This window comes from Aythya marila (genome assembly GCF_965140915.1).
Source record: "Aythya marila genome assembly, chromosome: 19".
Lineage (NCBI taxonomy): Eukaryota > Metazoa > Chordata > Aves > Anseriformes > Anatidae > Aythya > Aythya marila.
In genome coordinates, this window is record NC_139060.1 from 7,558,307 (window position 1) to 7,575,998 (window position 17,692).

Sequence of the window (17,692 nt, forward strand, 5' to 3'; positions counted from 1 at the left end):
GGGCCCATCAGGGAGCTGAGCTGAAACTGCACGGGCACACGCAGGTGTGCAGAGGGGAAAACCACAGCGAGATGTCCACGCTCACCCCACAGTGGGGAACATTCGGTTTTTTCTCAATGGCTCCAAGTCCCTGGGGCCTTCCCCTTCTCCCTGGAATTGCTCCAGAGACCTCTCCAGTGCCCGTGCGAGTTGGAACAGTCTCGTAGGGGGATGTGAGGAGGACCAGAGGGCTCCTCTCCCTGCTGGAGGAGGGCTGCTCAGCCCTGCCGAGCTGCTGTTGCCTCATCCCAGCCCCTGGGGCTCAATGTGACATTTATTTAGGAACAAACTCCCTCAGCGCCACCAAACGCTGCCGTGCCCAAGCCTCGTGCAGGGTTATTTTCCCTTGCATGAAATGCTGAAAGCGATGCACAAGGGCAGGCCCCATGAAAACCAAGAAGGGATAAATAAAACATCGCTTCAGCCCGCGGGCCTGCTCTGGCAGGGACAGGGGCATGGGCAGACAGGCGAGGGGCTCACAGTGAGACCACCAGAACTCCATGAGGCACCCACCTTCTGGAACACCAAGCCTTATAATGCAAAAACAATTAAGACAAGAGATGGAATAATTTTCCTCTTTGTGATCAAGCTACACGTGATCCCTTCCATCCCAAAAAATAAAGCCTTTTTTTTTTCTTTGTTGCTCTCTCAGCCTTGGAGGAAGCAGAAATACCCAGCCTGGTCTCTCTGAGGTTGAGGAAATCCTCCCCGCGCCTCGGGCTCCCCCCACCCACGTCTGTAGCACCACCGCCAGAGCTCTGCCACGGCACAGCGTCACCAGCACTCAACATCTCGGGCGAGGTGGATAAATAAATAACTGGTTTTCTTGCATCAAAAATGATTAAGAATCTCCACCTTTGAGAAAAGCCTTGGAAGATTTCCTCTGTTACTGATACAGCCAAAAAAAAAGGCACAACCACAAGACAAAGCGATGAGCTCCTTCCGAGCAGTCCTGGAACAGTTGCCATTATTTCTTTGAAGATCAACCAGCACGGACAACAGAGCTAAGGACGTAAGGGCTCCAAGCCCTGTTAGTCCTTGGCTTCTTCACCGGGTCTGCCACGATGGGAGCTGACTTTGTTAGCAGCTTTGTTCTTTGGTGGACATCTGTCCACGAGCACTGGACGGGGGCCACGAGATCACAGGCCACCCAACCCCGATGACAGACCGCAACAGCTCCTGGCAGCCGCCAACCAGGCAGCGCGCACACTCGCCAAGCTCTTGAGTCATCTAATAAAAATGCAGACTTCTCAGAGTTGACTTTGCCGTTTTGTGCATATTCCTGTAGGCTCATGGTCACGATCAGCCGCTGTGCTGCTCAGCTCCTCCAGCAGCTGCTATGGAAACCAGGAGCAGCACCCATTTCTCAAGGGCAGATAGTTCAGGGGGTTGGCTCGTTTCAGCCATGATCTCAGAAGCACTGTAAGAAAACAACTCGTTTGAACAGAACCTGGAGTAATTATTCTGGCCTTTCACTTGCAGAGGGAAAGAGAGTTAAGCAGGTACCAAACAGCACGGCAGGGACAACCCCCAACTGCTCCCATCATTCCAACAGAGAAACTTTAAATGGCTCAGCATGCCAACATCGCATTCTTACCAAGCCAATCTTCTCCATAGCAAGAGGTTTATTCGCTATCTGGGGGAGCACAGCTGATACGGCCTTGCTAGGAGGTGTCGCATGCCACAGCGATGGGAGATTAACGCAAAGAATTTAAGGTCAGTGGTTCGGGCCAGCTGCTATTTATAAAGAGGAAGGAAAACAGAACAGCGATATCACCTCTAGGCCTTAAGAAATTTTGTATGGTCAAGGAGGACACACTGGGAGCAGACACTTCACTCTCTCCAGCTTTTATTTCCATCTCCAAACCAGCAATTTTTCATCTCCGTCCCAGTGCGGTGGTCCCAGGGCTGCTGGCAGCCCCCCTCTTCCATTAGAAGGAAAGGTGAAGAACAAAACCTGCACAGCACTGCTGCCTTGAGCACGACACGCCGCGTGCCAGGGTTCAGAAATCCAGGGCATATGTAAAAGCCTGAGCGCCTAGCGTCCTGCAAAGCCTCTCCACATCTAAAAATAAGCTCTCCTTATACACAACACTCACCGCATCTCAGTGGTCTTCCTTTTTAAAGGGAACCTAACTCGTGTCATTCCCAGGTGCAGGGAGATATGAAGGACACTTACTATATCTAGGACAGGAGTTACGTTGAATGCTAACTTTTTAGGTTGAATTGAAAAAAAAAGTGCTTTCTTCAGGAGCTGTTGATAGATACAATCGTTTAGTTCATAACACTGGATGTGAAAACAAGCAATTATCAGCTATTTACAATTCCAAATTACGTGCCCACTTGCCAACCAAACCCAAAAATGACACTTGTCATCATATTGCATGCTATTCAAAAAATGAAACGTTTGAATGTTTCTGCTGAAAATAGAAAAAGCAGAAGTACCCCGAAATGTCCTATTAGGACCAACAAGATAAAATCACCCAATCTGCATGTATTCAGCTAATACATAAACCATTATTTCAAATGCATTTTTCACAGTGCAACAAAAACCCATTACATCATTTAGAGGTTTCATGGAGGTCAGATGCATCAAATAGAAAAAGTGTTTGTCCAGAACGCCTTCAGGGCATTCTTTAAAACATTTGCTCAATATGTTCGGGTATAAACATAGGAGAATTTCACAAACGTTATTGACTGAAGCTAAGAGCTACGGGGAAAAAGTACAATCTCATACACGTTAGGAAAAAACAGCCGATGGTAGACACCAACAGCCAAAGTCATAAGTTGCAAAATCACTAATGCCTCTGGATGGAGGTCACGTTCCTAATTCAGGGGCCTGAAGTTTTCCCCATAACCTGAGTTCCAATTTCTGAGTTCTGTGAAATTTACAGGAAGGTAAAAACAAGAAAGCTTTTACTTCCCACCTCTTTGCTGAATGTTACTGCCATGGGAACGTGTTCTGCACGCTGCCAGTTTCTTCTCAGATAATTTCCTATTTCTCCACTAAGCCTCTGGCTCACACATGACTCAGTTTTAGCACTTCAGTGAGATAAGCATGTGCCCCATCCTATACTTAAAATTAGCAGGGCAAACTTTAGCTCCTTCTTAAGAGCTTAGGATAACTGGTCATTTGCTTCAAAGAAACGTGTGCTGGTTTGTATCAGAAACTGACTTGAGATACTCCCTTGTCTGGGCATAAGGAAGAACAACAAAAAGCAAAGCTACCAGCAAGCTACCAGTACACAACTGGTTATCATACTGTACATGTATTTCTTCAAGATCCAGGGAGATAAACCCCTTTCAACACAAATAATATCAAGGCAGATAAAATAGTTTAATATAGAGAACAAGTTTTGCATAAAAAATAAGCATTTTTTTTTTTTTTTTACGTCAGAATTTGTATTTAAAACAAAAGCTGTTTGGATATTGATCACATAGGTGACTCATGAACGTAGGAGCTACAGCACAGTTCTACGGGAGAGTTCAGGATGTTCTTAGCTTCTCCAGCCACTAAATCCAGAGGAAGATCTGTGGAGCAGAAAAAAAAAAAGAAAAACACAGCAATGAGTGTTAGAGTCTCCCTCAGGCTGTATTCTAGTGTCCTGAGTATCAGAAGCTTAGTCTGAGATGGTGTTGATTTTTCCAGCATCTTTTACCTGACACTGCATCAACACATGCTAGCTAGATATAATTATGCTTATCGTGGAGCCAACCATCTGGAGAGATGTATGTTCTCTACTTGACAGGGAAACAAACTTTAAGAATCTTGCTAAAATAATCCAGCAAGCCAGTGGTAGAGTGGATCACAAAGCTAACTTCATTCAGCCCTTAGTCCAGTGCTTAACTGCAAATCACCATCTCAACTCAGCCAGAAAGGTAGTGATTCATTTCACACCTTGTTTCAACCTGACAAATGGAGTAGATACTGGATTCACACAAACAGCTTGAACAAACACATCACATCTCTCTTATATGAGAGATTACTCTCTTATATGAGAGATTAACCTCACTGGGAAGCACACATTCAGAGCATGAACTTTGGGCTCTATGCAGTGACACTAAGAAAGAAGTTAGAACTAGTATGTTACTGTTACTTTCAAAACTTTCTCTTGTACACCATTCAACTATTCTATTCTGGTTCTGTTTGTGTTTTTAATGAAGAATTAGACACAAAATGTTACTTACGTGTTAGTTGATCCAAAACCAAACCCTGAAAGAAATGCAAGATTAAAAAAATCAATGTTAAAAGGTAAAATGAATGCTTAAGATGTGTAGTAAACGTCCCCTCCCACACACTGATTGAAAAACATTTCTTTCCTGCCTTAGGCCAGGGAAAGAGTGATGGGCAAACAATGGAAGTCAAATCTCCATCTAGAAGAAAACTGACTTGCCTCTGTTCTTGAGTGCTTTGCTTTCACTGGTAATCGGCTATGTTCATTTATTAGTAGCAACTGCATACAATGAGCCTGGTTTATTTGCCTCTCCATGAAAACAGAGGGCTGCTTTCTGAAGATGGAGTTTGTGCTTAATGCAAGCCAGTGGTGACAGACCACCAATGAATGCATCTTCTTTCAAAGGCCCTGTTCTCAGCCCTGCATAAATCAAAGCTGCTTCACTGAACTTGATCAGATTAAAGAAAAAAAAAAAAAAAAGCTATTGGTGTTCTAGCTCAATCTTGCAGTGCATGTTCTTTTGACACTAAGTACTTGCATACAGCTACCCATGCATATGCTACTGAAGAGGTATTATTTCTCGACATTTTCCTTTGAGAAGAAAGAACAGCTCCACAAAAAGGGGTGAAAAGCAGTAATCAGATGCAGTATGCAGAAGAAGAGTGATTTATTCACATGCCACACAGCTTACTTTCTGCGAGGGAATCATGAGATTAAGCCTGAGGAGACACTAGACTCCAACCTGAAGCTGACTTCTGCCGCAATGACTTCTCTATAGCAGGACCAGGCTCAAACAGATCAGAGAGCTAAGTAATCACACCCGAGTTCCAGGGAAACCTGGAGACCTACGACATGTTAGGTTCATTATACTGTATCTTTTCCTACCTCCTCCAACTGTCCCAAAAGCTGAGAATCCACTGTTTTGCGTGCCGAAACCGGTACCCTGTTGTGACAGCGATCCAAACGTCGGGGTATTTTGATTTGCTAGCGTGCCAAACGATGCTGTATTGTTACCGGTACCACCAAACCTGCAGTTTAAAGAGAAAAATTGTGTTTACAAGCACATTTCACATATAGTGGAAGTTTGTCCCCACACCCACAATGAAAACAGTGCATTCCTTAAACCAAGGATACATCAAAAGAGCAAGACCCCTTGATATGAAGAATTATAATTGTTCATTCTGGAAACGGATTTCCTGGTTTGGGAAGGACTGTTGGAATGTCTGTTCAGTTCCCTTTCTTAATGGATAGCTGGGAGATGGGCAGATGTGTTCATGCTTACACAGGGTACGTTTTCAAGCGCTTGGCAAAACCAACCCCAGCCATCAAACGCGGTATCTTAATTCACCCTGAGTTATTTTTCACCCTTCAAGCTCAGAAGTACAGCACCATTTCATTTCACAAACACGACAGCAAGCAGCCATTTGCTACGAGTTGCTCACGGTCAGAGCATAAAGCAGAGCCCAGCTGCAGAACTCAGAATTACAACTTTCGGATAGTGCCTTACTCACTGCCCATGGAGATTGTCTGCAGATTTCTCAATTCCTTTCTCTCCCCAGCCCCTTTGGAAGTACACAGAGCTCCACTGCTTTCCTGAAGATCTGCACCTACCTAGCACTTTTCCCCACCACTTCTGGATTATTTCCCTAATTGCTTTTGGGGACTGAAAAAAGAAATACATTTTTATATATGGAAATTGGTCTCTTCTCCACCCACTTATCCAACCAAGCATTATAGAGCTATCAGCATGACACGCTAATGAGGCCATGATATGCATTATAGTTCTCTGCCCCCCACATACACTTCCAATTCTGAATGTAAGAGGTGCACTCAAATAGAAGCTTCAAGTGTTTCTCTCTTAAACCAGGCAAAATGCAGACACAAACTATTCAAATGACAAGCTCCTCTAAGAGACCTGCAAGCGCACAACGCCACGAACACTAATCCAGTACGAGTCCTGCTCTGCACAGACTGGGGGCCAAGTTAAATGGTGTTCCAGCTTTGCAAGGCTGTGCTTCACACACGCCCTGTCATCCCTGAGAGAAAATATGAACCGACAGCACATTAACCCACCTCTCCATCCATCCAAATCTAGAAGAGAGATACAAAAAAATGCAACAAAAACATCAAAACATATCTCTCCAGATACAGGACAACCCTTGTAGCAGTGTGACAAGCAATTCACCTGGTAAAGGATGTCATCCCTCCTATCCTAGATGCAGCTGACTGTACACACTACTTCCATACACAGCATTAGCTATTCTGGGTGGTTTAGTGATTTTATACCTCCGGCCCTGTTAACCAACCCCTGGACCTCTGGTCTGGCTTCTGACCCATGCAGCTTGCAGAGAACTTCATCTCCGAGCCTCAAATGTGATTTTCTCAGCAAAGACAGAACAGCTTTTGTTGTTTTTACTAAAAAAGGAGCCAGGTAGTGGAATGTATTTGAGAACAAGAGGCTTTTACAGTGCTCTGTCTCCTCAGGACTATGCCATGAAATACACAAATCACGTCTACTTGGTGAAAGGAAGCAGTGGTGAAAAGTGACAGGGAAGTGTGGTTCAAACTACTTCTTCCAGTTGCAACTATAAGAAGCTGTCTGTTGAAAAAAAGCTAAGCACAGCAGAGAAGCAGTTTAGGCTATGGACATTTTTTTTAACATATAAAAGACGTGAGATACAGTCATTGCCTAGTAACAATTCATACCTATCTCACCCAGATTTTCAGGTCTTTTGTAATGCTCCTAAACAAAACTGAATTGAGATGCACTTGAGGTTAGTTTATGACAGCAAAACCTTTATCATCACAAACAGTCTGAATTTCAGACTTTACAGAAGTGCAGTGGTTTCTATTTTTGGTACCCAAGTTATTTATCAAGTGATGCAGATTCTTCAGAACTGAAGGAGCAATGAACCACGTGTTTAAGTTAGCAAGGTGTTTTGAGGAGCTTGGAGCTAATACTGCACAACATACTTGCAAGTAACTTCACTGGATGTGGGATCTTAAAAGTCTTGCACAGATGCTAAATTATATTCCAGGGTTAAACAATTGCTTAAAACTTTACAACAAGATTTGCAAGGTTGTCTGGAGATTTTGCACACACTATTTTGATTTATTTATTTTATTTTTTAAGTGAAAATCAAATTCTTTAGGCAATTCTGAAAGTATCAGACCAATGCTGCACCTTTTTAATAGAAAAGAAATTCCCCAAACTTCCCACAGTTTAAGCTACTGAGTTTTCTTTCTTGAGTCTGCAGACTCCTTATGCAAGGCCTCCATTTAGATCTCAGTGCTCCTTGTTCTTTAAGCTTTAAGTTCCCATCTTTAAACTTCAAACATTTTCACTGAGTGCATCCAGTTTCAGCACAAAATCACGCAGCACAGTGGCTGAAAGTGGGAACTGAACAAAAATACCAATTGAATTGAAGTAAAGTCATCTCTACAAGCGCAACCTTCTTTGTGGGGATCTAATAAAGCTGCCTCTGTTTTTACTTTTCCAAAGGGACTCACCAATTTGCTGCACCAGAGTTCAGGACGTTGCTAAAGAACCTAGCTGAAGCCTCCCACAGCTCAAGGATGGCAGATGGGTATCTGCCTGACCTTGCGGGGGATCAACGGGTACACTTCAGGATGTTTAATGTGCCTTACGTAAAAGGTAGTTCCTCCCAAAACCAAAGACAAACACTTGTGAAATATGGAAACACTAAGATTGGGAAGATAACCCATTTCCTTTTTTCACTCCAAGTTTCTCTGTTTTTAATTGGGTCTGTTCAGTCTCAATATAATTATAGGACATGATGGAGAGTTGCTTGCTGGTGGCCGTGTGGAAGAGGTGAGTTTGCTGCCTATTACACAAGTTGCTTTGCAAGGTTTGAAATTCTCTATTCCTTCTTTATCTCAGTAAATAAAGCGCTGTCTACTTTGGTGCCAAGCACAAGCTTAAGAGGTAAAGAATCAGGTAAAAAACAATCAATGCGAGATAAAAACAAATCACTCTGGGACCACAGGCTGTTACAAGTTCCTCCTCCCACCCTCCAAAGGTGAGAGAACAGGCTGAATTCTCATTAGTATCTCCAGCCCAAATCTCACAAGTGGATAAGGTGGCTAGACAGCGTCACAGACGATCTGTTACTTTCCTTGCTTGGCATAATTTGTAGGTCTAGACTTGAACACATCAAGTGTGCACAGAAAATATTCCTGCCTTCACTTACACACACAAGATGACTCACATTCCCCCCCTTTTCCCAGTCAGTAAAGCTAAAGATTCAACATAGTAGTTTCAGCATTAAAATGAGATCATACACATTATTTCCTTTGGGGTTAAGGTTTTTGGTTTATGCCATTTTCCTTTTGGATTTTTTTTTTTTTTTTTGTGGGGCAGGGTGAAGGGACAGAAACAAGGACACTTAGAGCTTAGCGTTCAAGCACAGAATACATTCCTTACCTTACCGGAGGGGAAACTAAGCATAAGAGTAGTTTTCATGCAAGGATGTTACGTTCCCAGACCCTGGACCCTGGTTGGCTTACCCAAATCCTCCAGCGCTGGCCGCTGCTGTACCCTCGCCGAACACTTTGCCTCCCGTCGAGCCCAGAGGGCTTGAAAAGGTTGGGGCTGAACCGAATGCTGGCACCCCTCCAAACCCAGGGGATCCCCCAAAAGTGGGAGGGCTGCCAAACACTGGAGCAGCACCGAAGCCACCTGAGCAAAACAGAGGCAAAAAGGGGACAAGAATATCAAGCAAACAATAGTGCAGAAAGAAAGAAGAAAAATTAGATTTCCAAGTAGACAACCTCTATAATAGGGCTGTTCATCTTGTCACATGGCACAGCATTATTTTTAAAAGTAACTGCCACAAAGCTTCCAAACTGCAGGATAATTTGTTACATAAGTCAGGGATAAGAAAAGTACCCAGGACATGTAAAGAACTGCAACCAAATTAAGAGACTATCCACAGAGCACCACATTCTGGGCCTGCTGAACACTTGAATATCAACTCATTCTCCAGAGCTGTACTACAGGGTGGAATTATATCATCCATGCTTGCACAGTGCAAAGGAATCTCTCTACTTGCTTTACATAAAAAGACCAGTACTTAGCTGTGAGACAGCAAGCGTGCACAATAATCAAGTTATAGTAAACATGTATAGCAGGTAATAATAGACTGATGGTTTTATTGCTATAAAAGACATCCATCCTTCAGCACAAAACTAGCATGTACCAAGAAAAAAAATCTTAAGTAGGCAGTTTTAAAGCAAAGTTCTGCTCACCACCAGTTAGACAAGATACTGTGCAAAGGGACTGCATATAAAAATGCAGGATGAAAAAGCTTCTGCAAAGGCCAGCTTCATGAGCATTTGCTGCCGTGTTTTGATGGCAGTGTTTTAGCCTGGCTTCAGGTCTCATCTAAAGCCTTTCAAGGACGTACAAGTTGCCTGAGGACAGAAAGTGACGCATAGAAGTGCTTAAACTGGAAGAACTCTCCCGGTGTAATGGAGAAGGCTCCTCTCATCTCTTAAGATCAGAGAGTAAATAGTAAGTTGGTTTTGAGGTGCTCCAGTGATACAAGGAGATTCAGCAGACAGGTTATTATCTAATGCTGACTTAAGTGGTGGAAACTAAGAGGCAATGACTAAATGCCAGGAACTGCGAGATTCATGCAGGACACCAAGAACTGAACTCTGCCCTTGACAACTTTTGTTCAGGGTTTAGCTGCCTTCTGCGGCTCTGAACCAACCTCTACCCAGATGATTTTACTCCATGCTCATCTACTGATATTATTGGCCTGTTTCTAATTGACACCGTGGAATGCGAAGGACACCTGCTCTTTTGTTTGACTAGGGCTGAGGACTGGGATAGCACCGCACATTTTAATACCCTGGGTGAAATTCCAGTCCATGAGACAAGGTAATGGATACTGTTTGGCTGTAAACACAAAAGGTCTGGAAAAAAAAATAAATGCTAGGCCTGAATTATTTAAACATAGATCAGATATCTTGTTACCTCTAGCTCTAGGAAGTTAGAGTATTTATCACAGGGGCTGAAGCTTTGCTTGGGATACACTTTCATTTGCAATACATATTAACAATTAGTGAAGAAAGAAAAGTGAAATATCCAAGTAATGAATTCAGGAGAAAAGGGGATCCAAATCAAGTAAATCCTTCCGCTGCAGTTGAGAGGGGAAGACGCACAATTTCTTCCAATATTTAGCAAATGTAACCAAAAGTTGGAAGGATATGATGGGCTCTTTTTAGTTGGATGTCTCTTCTACACAAACCTCTCAAAAAATCCCACCTCAAAGAAAAAAAAAAACAAGAAATGAAAATAATCAAAAGCAAGATTACAGTCATTTGGTAAAAGAAAAATAAGAGCATCCTTCAGCAATGCCCTTCTCCTCCTCTGGCAACAGACACAGATGGGAGGTATGCTGGAGACAAAAAAACTCAACCGGCTATCAAGTGGAATGCAATACTTAAGAGAAACCTTACAAACGGCTGCTGGATCTGATAGCACCATCATTATGCTCTCAGCCACTTCACTAACGCAGAGCACAGCTCCTGTCGAAGCAGAGTGCTTCCTCTCCAAGCACCACTTCTCCAAAGGGAGTTCTTAAGCACCACTGTCTCAAGACAATTTCAGAGATGACCAAGCCTCCCCCTGCTTTCCCTAGGGATGAAGCTTCAAAAGACCCTCCTGGAGCAGAACACCACCTCCCATCATCAGTGTTCACTCTAAGAATGGTCTGAGGACAGAGGAGAGCTTTGCTGTCTCTGAACCTCTGTCTCTCCATTTTTGCCTGATAATCAACAAATATGAACATTTTGCCATTCAGTTCCAATGAACAACATATCACCACTACCCCTGAGGCAATCTGGGGGGGCAGATGACAGTAAAAAGGAAGGAAGGTTTGTGAGATTTCCTACATTTCATAAAGGGTGGGATGACAAGATACCTGCTTTGGTTGGACTAGAGAACCCAAAGCCTTGAGATGCCACGCTTCCTCCACCAGAGCTGAAAGTGCCTGTAGGCTTCTGCTCCCCAAAAGATGAGCTGCCAAATCCAAAGGTCTTGGCTCCGCTGTTTCCAAATAAGCTTGAAGAATCTGGGGAGACAAAAAAATACTTGTGAAGCTCAGAACGCACACCAATTTACCATTTAGCAACAAGACACAATCAACATTTTTCTCTGGTGAACCATGTGTTTTATTTCATTACAAAATCCAATACTACAATAAAGGAAGACAAAGTTAATGAGAATTGGTATTAATGGTTGAGGTCAGTGGATCATTAAAGATGTAATAAAATAAAGAGATTTGCTCTCACAAGTCTTTAAGTGCTACTTTTAGCCACGTGCAGCTGATTTTATAACTTTTCTTTGTTCCTCTACTTTTACTTTTTAGTCACTGCTTCCCCTCCTTCATGCTTTCTAGCCTTCTGCTTTCCCTTACTGCCAAATCTAATTCACAGGTGATGAAATAACAAAATCAGGCAGTCTCAATTAAACAAAAGCCACATCTAAGAAGTCGTTATGAATAGCTGTTATGGCACACAAAGATATGTAACAACGGTAGATCTGCAAAAGCTGCATATGGAAGGCACGAGTGGGTCTCCCAGCATTTCAAACTAATTGCTGCAGCTACAACATCATATATGCAGCTCAGCACAAATTTTAGATTATTACAAAGACCTGTTAATCCAGAAAACTCAAGACTAATGTATTTTTAATCTGAATCTGGCTATAAAAAAAATAACGTTTACACTAGTTGGCAGTGATTGATTCTCACATTAACAGTTAATCGTTTATAGGTTCTAAGAAAGGATTTCTAACAGGCCCTTTAAAGTCCCTCGTGCAAAGGAACTTGATGGTAACCTTACTGTATACTTAACCACTCTCCGTGCCTCCTTTTGCTTGGCTGGGCAATACGCAACACGTGGGAGGGCTGGTTTGGCACCTCACATGCAGATTGATTTAGCTAAAACACCCATATGGACTGCTGCCTTTTAGCTGGCAATTGGAGCAAAAGAAAGGGCAAGTGCTGAGCTTCTCCTTCCAAAGAGGACTAATACAATTTCTCTCCTCTACCCCGCTTTCACGATGCTCATACAGTTTGCCTGTGAGAAACCCGCCCCATCTACCAAATCTGGATAAAAACTGGTAAAACGAACTCTACAGTTCTGCTTTCTAGTCAAAGCAGACACCCCCCAAAACAATCGCTGAATGGATTTATTTTTCTTTACTACAAACATGTGACTGAAAAAAATCGCATCTCCTAAACAAGAAAAATTACTGAAGAGCTTTCCATGTATTAAAGCAAGTTTTGATAAAATGTTATATGTGCTGCAAACAGACAAACATTTTAAGGACAAAGCTGAAGAAACTGCCCATCCACCATATACATTGACTTGGCTTCACTTGAGCATGGGATTCAATGATTTTTACACTGTTAAGGCAGATGAGAAATAAAGAAAGCTTTCTAACTTGCGACAAAGTTGGAAACAGAAATTCAATTACAGGAATTTAGAGCATTTGATTTTAAAGAAGCACTTGGCCACAGAATTCCCTAAGGAACATAAATATTCTTCACACTCCTTGCATTTGCTTGTTTGTTGCAACTGCTGCCCTACTTGCTTTCCATGAACCTAGAAGGAGAACTACAGAAGAACACATCATGCATACTGTATGCCTCTGCTAGCCCTACAAGCCTTTCACGTTAACATAGAATTTAGTAAAAGACAAAGAACAGCAGAAAAACAGATGGGATCGCAAAGCAGATGGGAATCAGGGCACATTTTGTATTCTTGTTTTCTTCACTTACTCTGGGAAGCTGCAGATCCAAATCCTCCACTGGAGGAACTGAAAGGATTCTTATTGGCTGCATCCTGACTTGGCTTTCCTCCCAAACCACTGAAGAAACCCCCACTTCTCCCACCATTTCCAGCTCCAAACAGGCCTCCACTGGAAGAAGATGGCTGCTAGAACACAAGGACAGAAAGGGGATTTTAAGAGAAGTCAAAGCAGCACATGTCCCTGGGGTGATTCTCCTGTTTGGCCTATTCCCCTGAGCATACGCAGGGGCTGATGAACCAGCATGCAGACTCTTCAAACACACAGTGCCTTCAAATCTGACTTAAGTTACTCTCAAATCTTATTTATATAGGAAAATATGCCTTTGAAAAAATCCTCCACACTGTCCAAGAGCACTCCACTTCCCATTTAGCAGGGAATAAAGGTTTATACTCTACCCCTACCTTAACTTCCCTGTAAGATGCTCTTCTCTCCATACCCCTTGGAAAACATTTATGCTGGTGCTGCTTTGGTGCCTCCTATATTAGCAAGTATCTTCAATACAGATGGAGACAATCTTTACTGACTATGTCATATTTGATTTATTTATTTATTTATTTTTATTATTAGAAGCAGGTAGGATACCCCAGACAAGTCCACTCTGTAACAGTCCCTTGTTTCTGCAAACACAATAAATACTTGCCTGGCCAAAGACAGTGCCTCCAGTATTAGCTGCTTGCCCAAACACAGAACCTGTGTTGCTTGAACCAAAGCCTGCCAAGAAAAGAAAAGGAGAATAAGTTACCAGAACTATTACTAGGATATGAGACAATTCAGGAAGGTGACACTAGTCCAGAACAGGGCAACACCATGGGTATCCCATGCCAAAACACATGGAACCAAATGATGCTACCAAATGTACCTAGGCTGGCCAAATTTAAAGTATATGCCAACAAGTAATGGATTCCATTGAAAGTTTGTTTGGAAGTCATTGTCCTTTTCTCTCCAATTTAAAAACAAACAGAAAATAAAAGGCCTTTTCACTTGTGGGATTATTGTTACCAACATAAAAGAATTGGATTTCTGTTAACATTGCTGTAATAATGTTGCAAGTCATGAACAAGCACTGTAGCATTTTGATTTCCCCTGTGTAGAGAGGGATCTGAGCTTTGCTACCTAAAGATTTCTTTTATAGATAACGAAATGTTTTGATTAAAAAAAGAACTCCCCATTCCATTTCCCAGTTCACTTAAATGTGCATTTTGTAATAAAACTTGCAGTTGCTATAATTAGGAACACCTTTCTCAAGCAGAGTTCACTTCCCCCTATTTAACTATTCTCTGTTACTGTAGTTAAAATGAACAAGCAGTTTGCCTGCAGTGCCATCACTTTTAATTAAATGAGCCTAATTAGCTTTTCTTCCTTGAAAATACACGTTCCCTATTATTACTATGTACTTTTCACTTTTCCCTTGAAGGTCTCTAAAGATTTTAGAGACAAAGCTTTGGAAAAACACGACAATATATTGCAGCAATGGGGAGAACAAAAGGACTGACAAAGAAGGTTTGACCTCTGCCAGTATTCTATTTAACCGTGCAGACGGGTAGGGGATGGTTACATTACTGCTATATTTGAGGTGCTTCCGAATGCAAAAGCAGATTTAACACTGTAGTTCCTCATTATCCCATCATTTTGAAGGCTTAACACATTTTTGCCATCCCAGATCCTGATATAACAACATACCTGGCTATACATCCACTCTTGTGTGGACTCTGCAGCCCCCTGAAAGCAGCACTGCACCTCCATTCAATCCCTTGATTACGGCCTCGGAACTGCCTCGGGACTTCAGTGTAGCCATTTACAACACACTAGTTTGAGAACTCGTACGCTATGTTGAATAAAACCCAATTCTTATGCCGATATACAGCACAATATGTAATTCAAAATTAAGTCTAGACAGACTTGGAAGTATAAGAGAAAGACAAGATTGAAAAGGCTACATTCAGTGGCCTGATGAATATCAAAGCAGAGCAAAAGCTTCTTTGGTCTCCAACATTAGCTTCCTCCTCACGTGTGCTGCAGCTCCTATTCTTACTAATTGAAAAAAATACATCAAGTGCTATAGGGGAAAAAGGCATTCAAAAAAAAAAAGAGGAGTCCTACTTTTCCCAGTGATATACTGCTTTCTTACTTCAGTCAGACAGCACTGCTGGAATGCTGCATCTCCCTGCAGTTTGCTCTTACCTGAAGCTTGGCAGAAGCTGAACCCAGCAGATGATGTAGTAGTGGTAACGGCGGCGGTGTTACCAAAGACAGAGCCCCCTTGCCCAAAGGTGCTGCTCTGCCCAAACACCGGAGGGCTGGTTTGTCCAAACAACCCACCCCCGGTGCTGGGGGATGGCTGTCCGAAGGAAAAGGAGCTCGCACTGTTGGTGCTAGCCGGTGCTCCGAACACACTGCCACTGCTCGAGGCTGCAGTGGAAGCCGCCGGCTGACCAAAGGCAGGCATTGTCCCAAATCCAGACTGGCTAAAGGTGAAACCACTTGAAGAACTGCTTGCTGGTTGCCCGAAAGTTGGTGCTTGCCCAAACGCCGGCTGCCCAAAGCCCCCGGTAGTGGTGGTGCCAAAAGCAGAAGTACCAAACCCCGTGCTGGCAGCCTGCGTGGTAGCGGTGGCAGTGGACAAGGTACTGGTGGTGAGCTGCCCGAAGGGAGATGATGCTGTGGTACCTGCTGGTAGCTGTCCAAAAACTGATGGCGTGGAAGGAGTGGCAGTTGTGTCACCGGTAGGCTGGCTAAACGCAGAGCCAGAGGAGCTGGAATTTGGAGGCTGAGCGAACACTGAGGAGCCTGCAGATGTAGGGACAAACACAGAGGCTCCAACAGCTGGACTCTGAACACACGTAGCAACATCAGCAGCAGCAGCCAACGTGCTCGTGGGTTCTGCAGGAGAGGCAACGTTTGTCGCAGCGGTTGTTGCCGGGATGTTCTGATCTGGTGGGATGGACGCAGAGGCAGCAGATGGCACCAGGGCCTTCAAATCACTTGTGGGAGCAGCTGGAGTAGCAACGGCATCAGGTGGAGGTGCTACTGATGTGGTACTGGAATCCACAGTGCTGGTGTCCCCGCCTGCTGCCTGGGGTAAAGTGGGTTCTTTGATGGACTCTGAAAGCTGTACCTGTGGCTGTGGCAACTGTGTACTTGGAGGTGAAGACCCAGCTGCTACAGCTTCGTTTTCAGATGGTTTTTCTGAAGCAGGCAGTAATTTGGCATCCCCTCCACCCTTACTAGAAGCTGCCGCAGGGGCAGCAGTTTGTGATGAACTCAGGAAGTTTCCAAACGAGAGGGACGTTGAAGCAGAGAGAGTGGAAGGGGTAGAGGTGGATGTGCTCATATTGTTTGCTTGCTGAAGACCAAACGAAAAGGTGGGTTTGTTTCCACCGGAGCCTCCAAGATTAAATACCCCAGAAGACCCTGTGCTGGTTATCTGGATGTTGCCGAAGAGGCTGCCTGTAGCACTCGTGCTGACGGCCGTGGTTGCTGTGCCTGCTGACGTGACTGACAACGAAGTGGCTTCTCCAGCCTTTCCTAACGACAGGGGGGCACTGAAGGTAAATCCAGAAGGTACTGTGGATGCTTTAGTTGACTGCGTTCCTGCAACACTGACAGATGGTGCTTTCGTGGTGCTCTTGATGTTATCATCTGCCTGGCCAACACGTAGTCCTGAGAAGCTCCCAAGAGTCTCCCCAGATAGATTGCTCTGAAACAAGTGATCCCCTGACTTAGATGGGGAGAGATCCAACTTGCCAGAGGCTGTGGAGGGAGCAGAAGACATTGTTGCAGCAGGTTTGGTTGACTGAGTGCCATCTGCTGAAGGGCTACTTGCTGCCACGGCTCCTGAAGCACTTGCTGGCTTGAGGGACCCAAAAGCAAAGGAGCTTTCAGGGACTGCTCCAAATTTGGAACCCCCAGCAAGCGAAAATGAATCAGGCTGGTTGGACTCCTTAGCAGGGGCTGTCAGTGAAAGACAGAAGGTACAAACTGAGTTATGGTATGCAAAGCTGATTCATCATTTTTTCAATAGCAGCAAGGTTTAGTGCTTTACAGACTGCAAAACAACGCTCTTGCCTAAAAACCATAATGCCTCCTGGCAAACAGCTAACTGTCATTTCCACGTGCATTCAGTATTACAACAGTGGCATTTTCTGAAGCCTTTATGGACACTGTTACAGTGACAAACACTGTTACTTCTATGCCCCAGCTTCCCACTTAACCATCCTTTTCTCTTGAGTACAGACAATTTCCCTTTTTCAACAGCCAGATAACAAAGATCATTTACTTACAGACCATTCGTCAATAACACCATTTCTACCCTTTCTTACATGGTTCAGCAAAACAATTCCTGACACTCACCACAGAATTCTATGCGTAAGCCAATGGCTCAGAAGAGAATTTAGGTCATAAAAGTACTTTCAGTACTTGAAAAATCTTTGTCAGAATCAAATCTTTCTGTATGAATTCAACCATTTATAGAGCACTGAACACTGTTTCTATGCAGTCCATTTTCAGCTTTGAAATACTAGAGAAAAACTCACAAATGTAGTTGCCAAAGCACTTTTAAGATATACTGCTATCCAACAGTGTGAAACTGCTGAAGGCTTAAGGGAGACTAAACCAACTTTACTTGATGAATTGT

The 17,692-nt window shown here is 43.5% G+C and overlaps 1 protein-coding gene across 2 annotated transcripts in view; it reads right to left on the bottom strand.

Moving 5' to 3' along the window:
* Positions 1–1,539: 1,539 nt before the first annotated feature.
* NUP214 (nucleoporin 214) overlaps positions 1,540–17,692 on the bottom strand; it is a 45,102-nt gene continuing 28,949 nt past the window's right edge. The window contains exons 29-36 of one of the 2 annotated variants that reach the window (XM_082775493.1): positions 15,241–17,010; positions 13,700–13,770; positions 13,028–13,181; positions 11,165–11,314; positions 8,742–8,913; positions 5,100–5,242; positions 4,228–4,252; positions 1,540–3,570 (exon numbers count right to left, since the gene is read on the bottom strand). In XM_082775493.1, the coding sequence (XP_082631619.1) occupies positions 3,537–3,570; positions 4,228–4,252; positions 5,100–5,242; positions 8,742–8,913; positions 11,165–11,314; positions 13,028–13,181; positions 13,700–13,770; positions 15,241–17,010 (2,519 nt within the window). In that variant the 3' untranslated portion in view covers positions 1,540–3,536. Of the gene's footprint in view, positions 3,571–4,227; positions 4,253–5,099; positions 5,243–8,741; positions 8,914–11,164; positions 11,315–13,027; positions 13,185–13,699; positions 13,771–15,240; positions 17,011–17,692 lie in introns of both variants that reach the window. The other variant, XM_082775492.1, reaches the window with a different exon arrangement.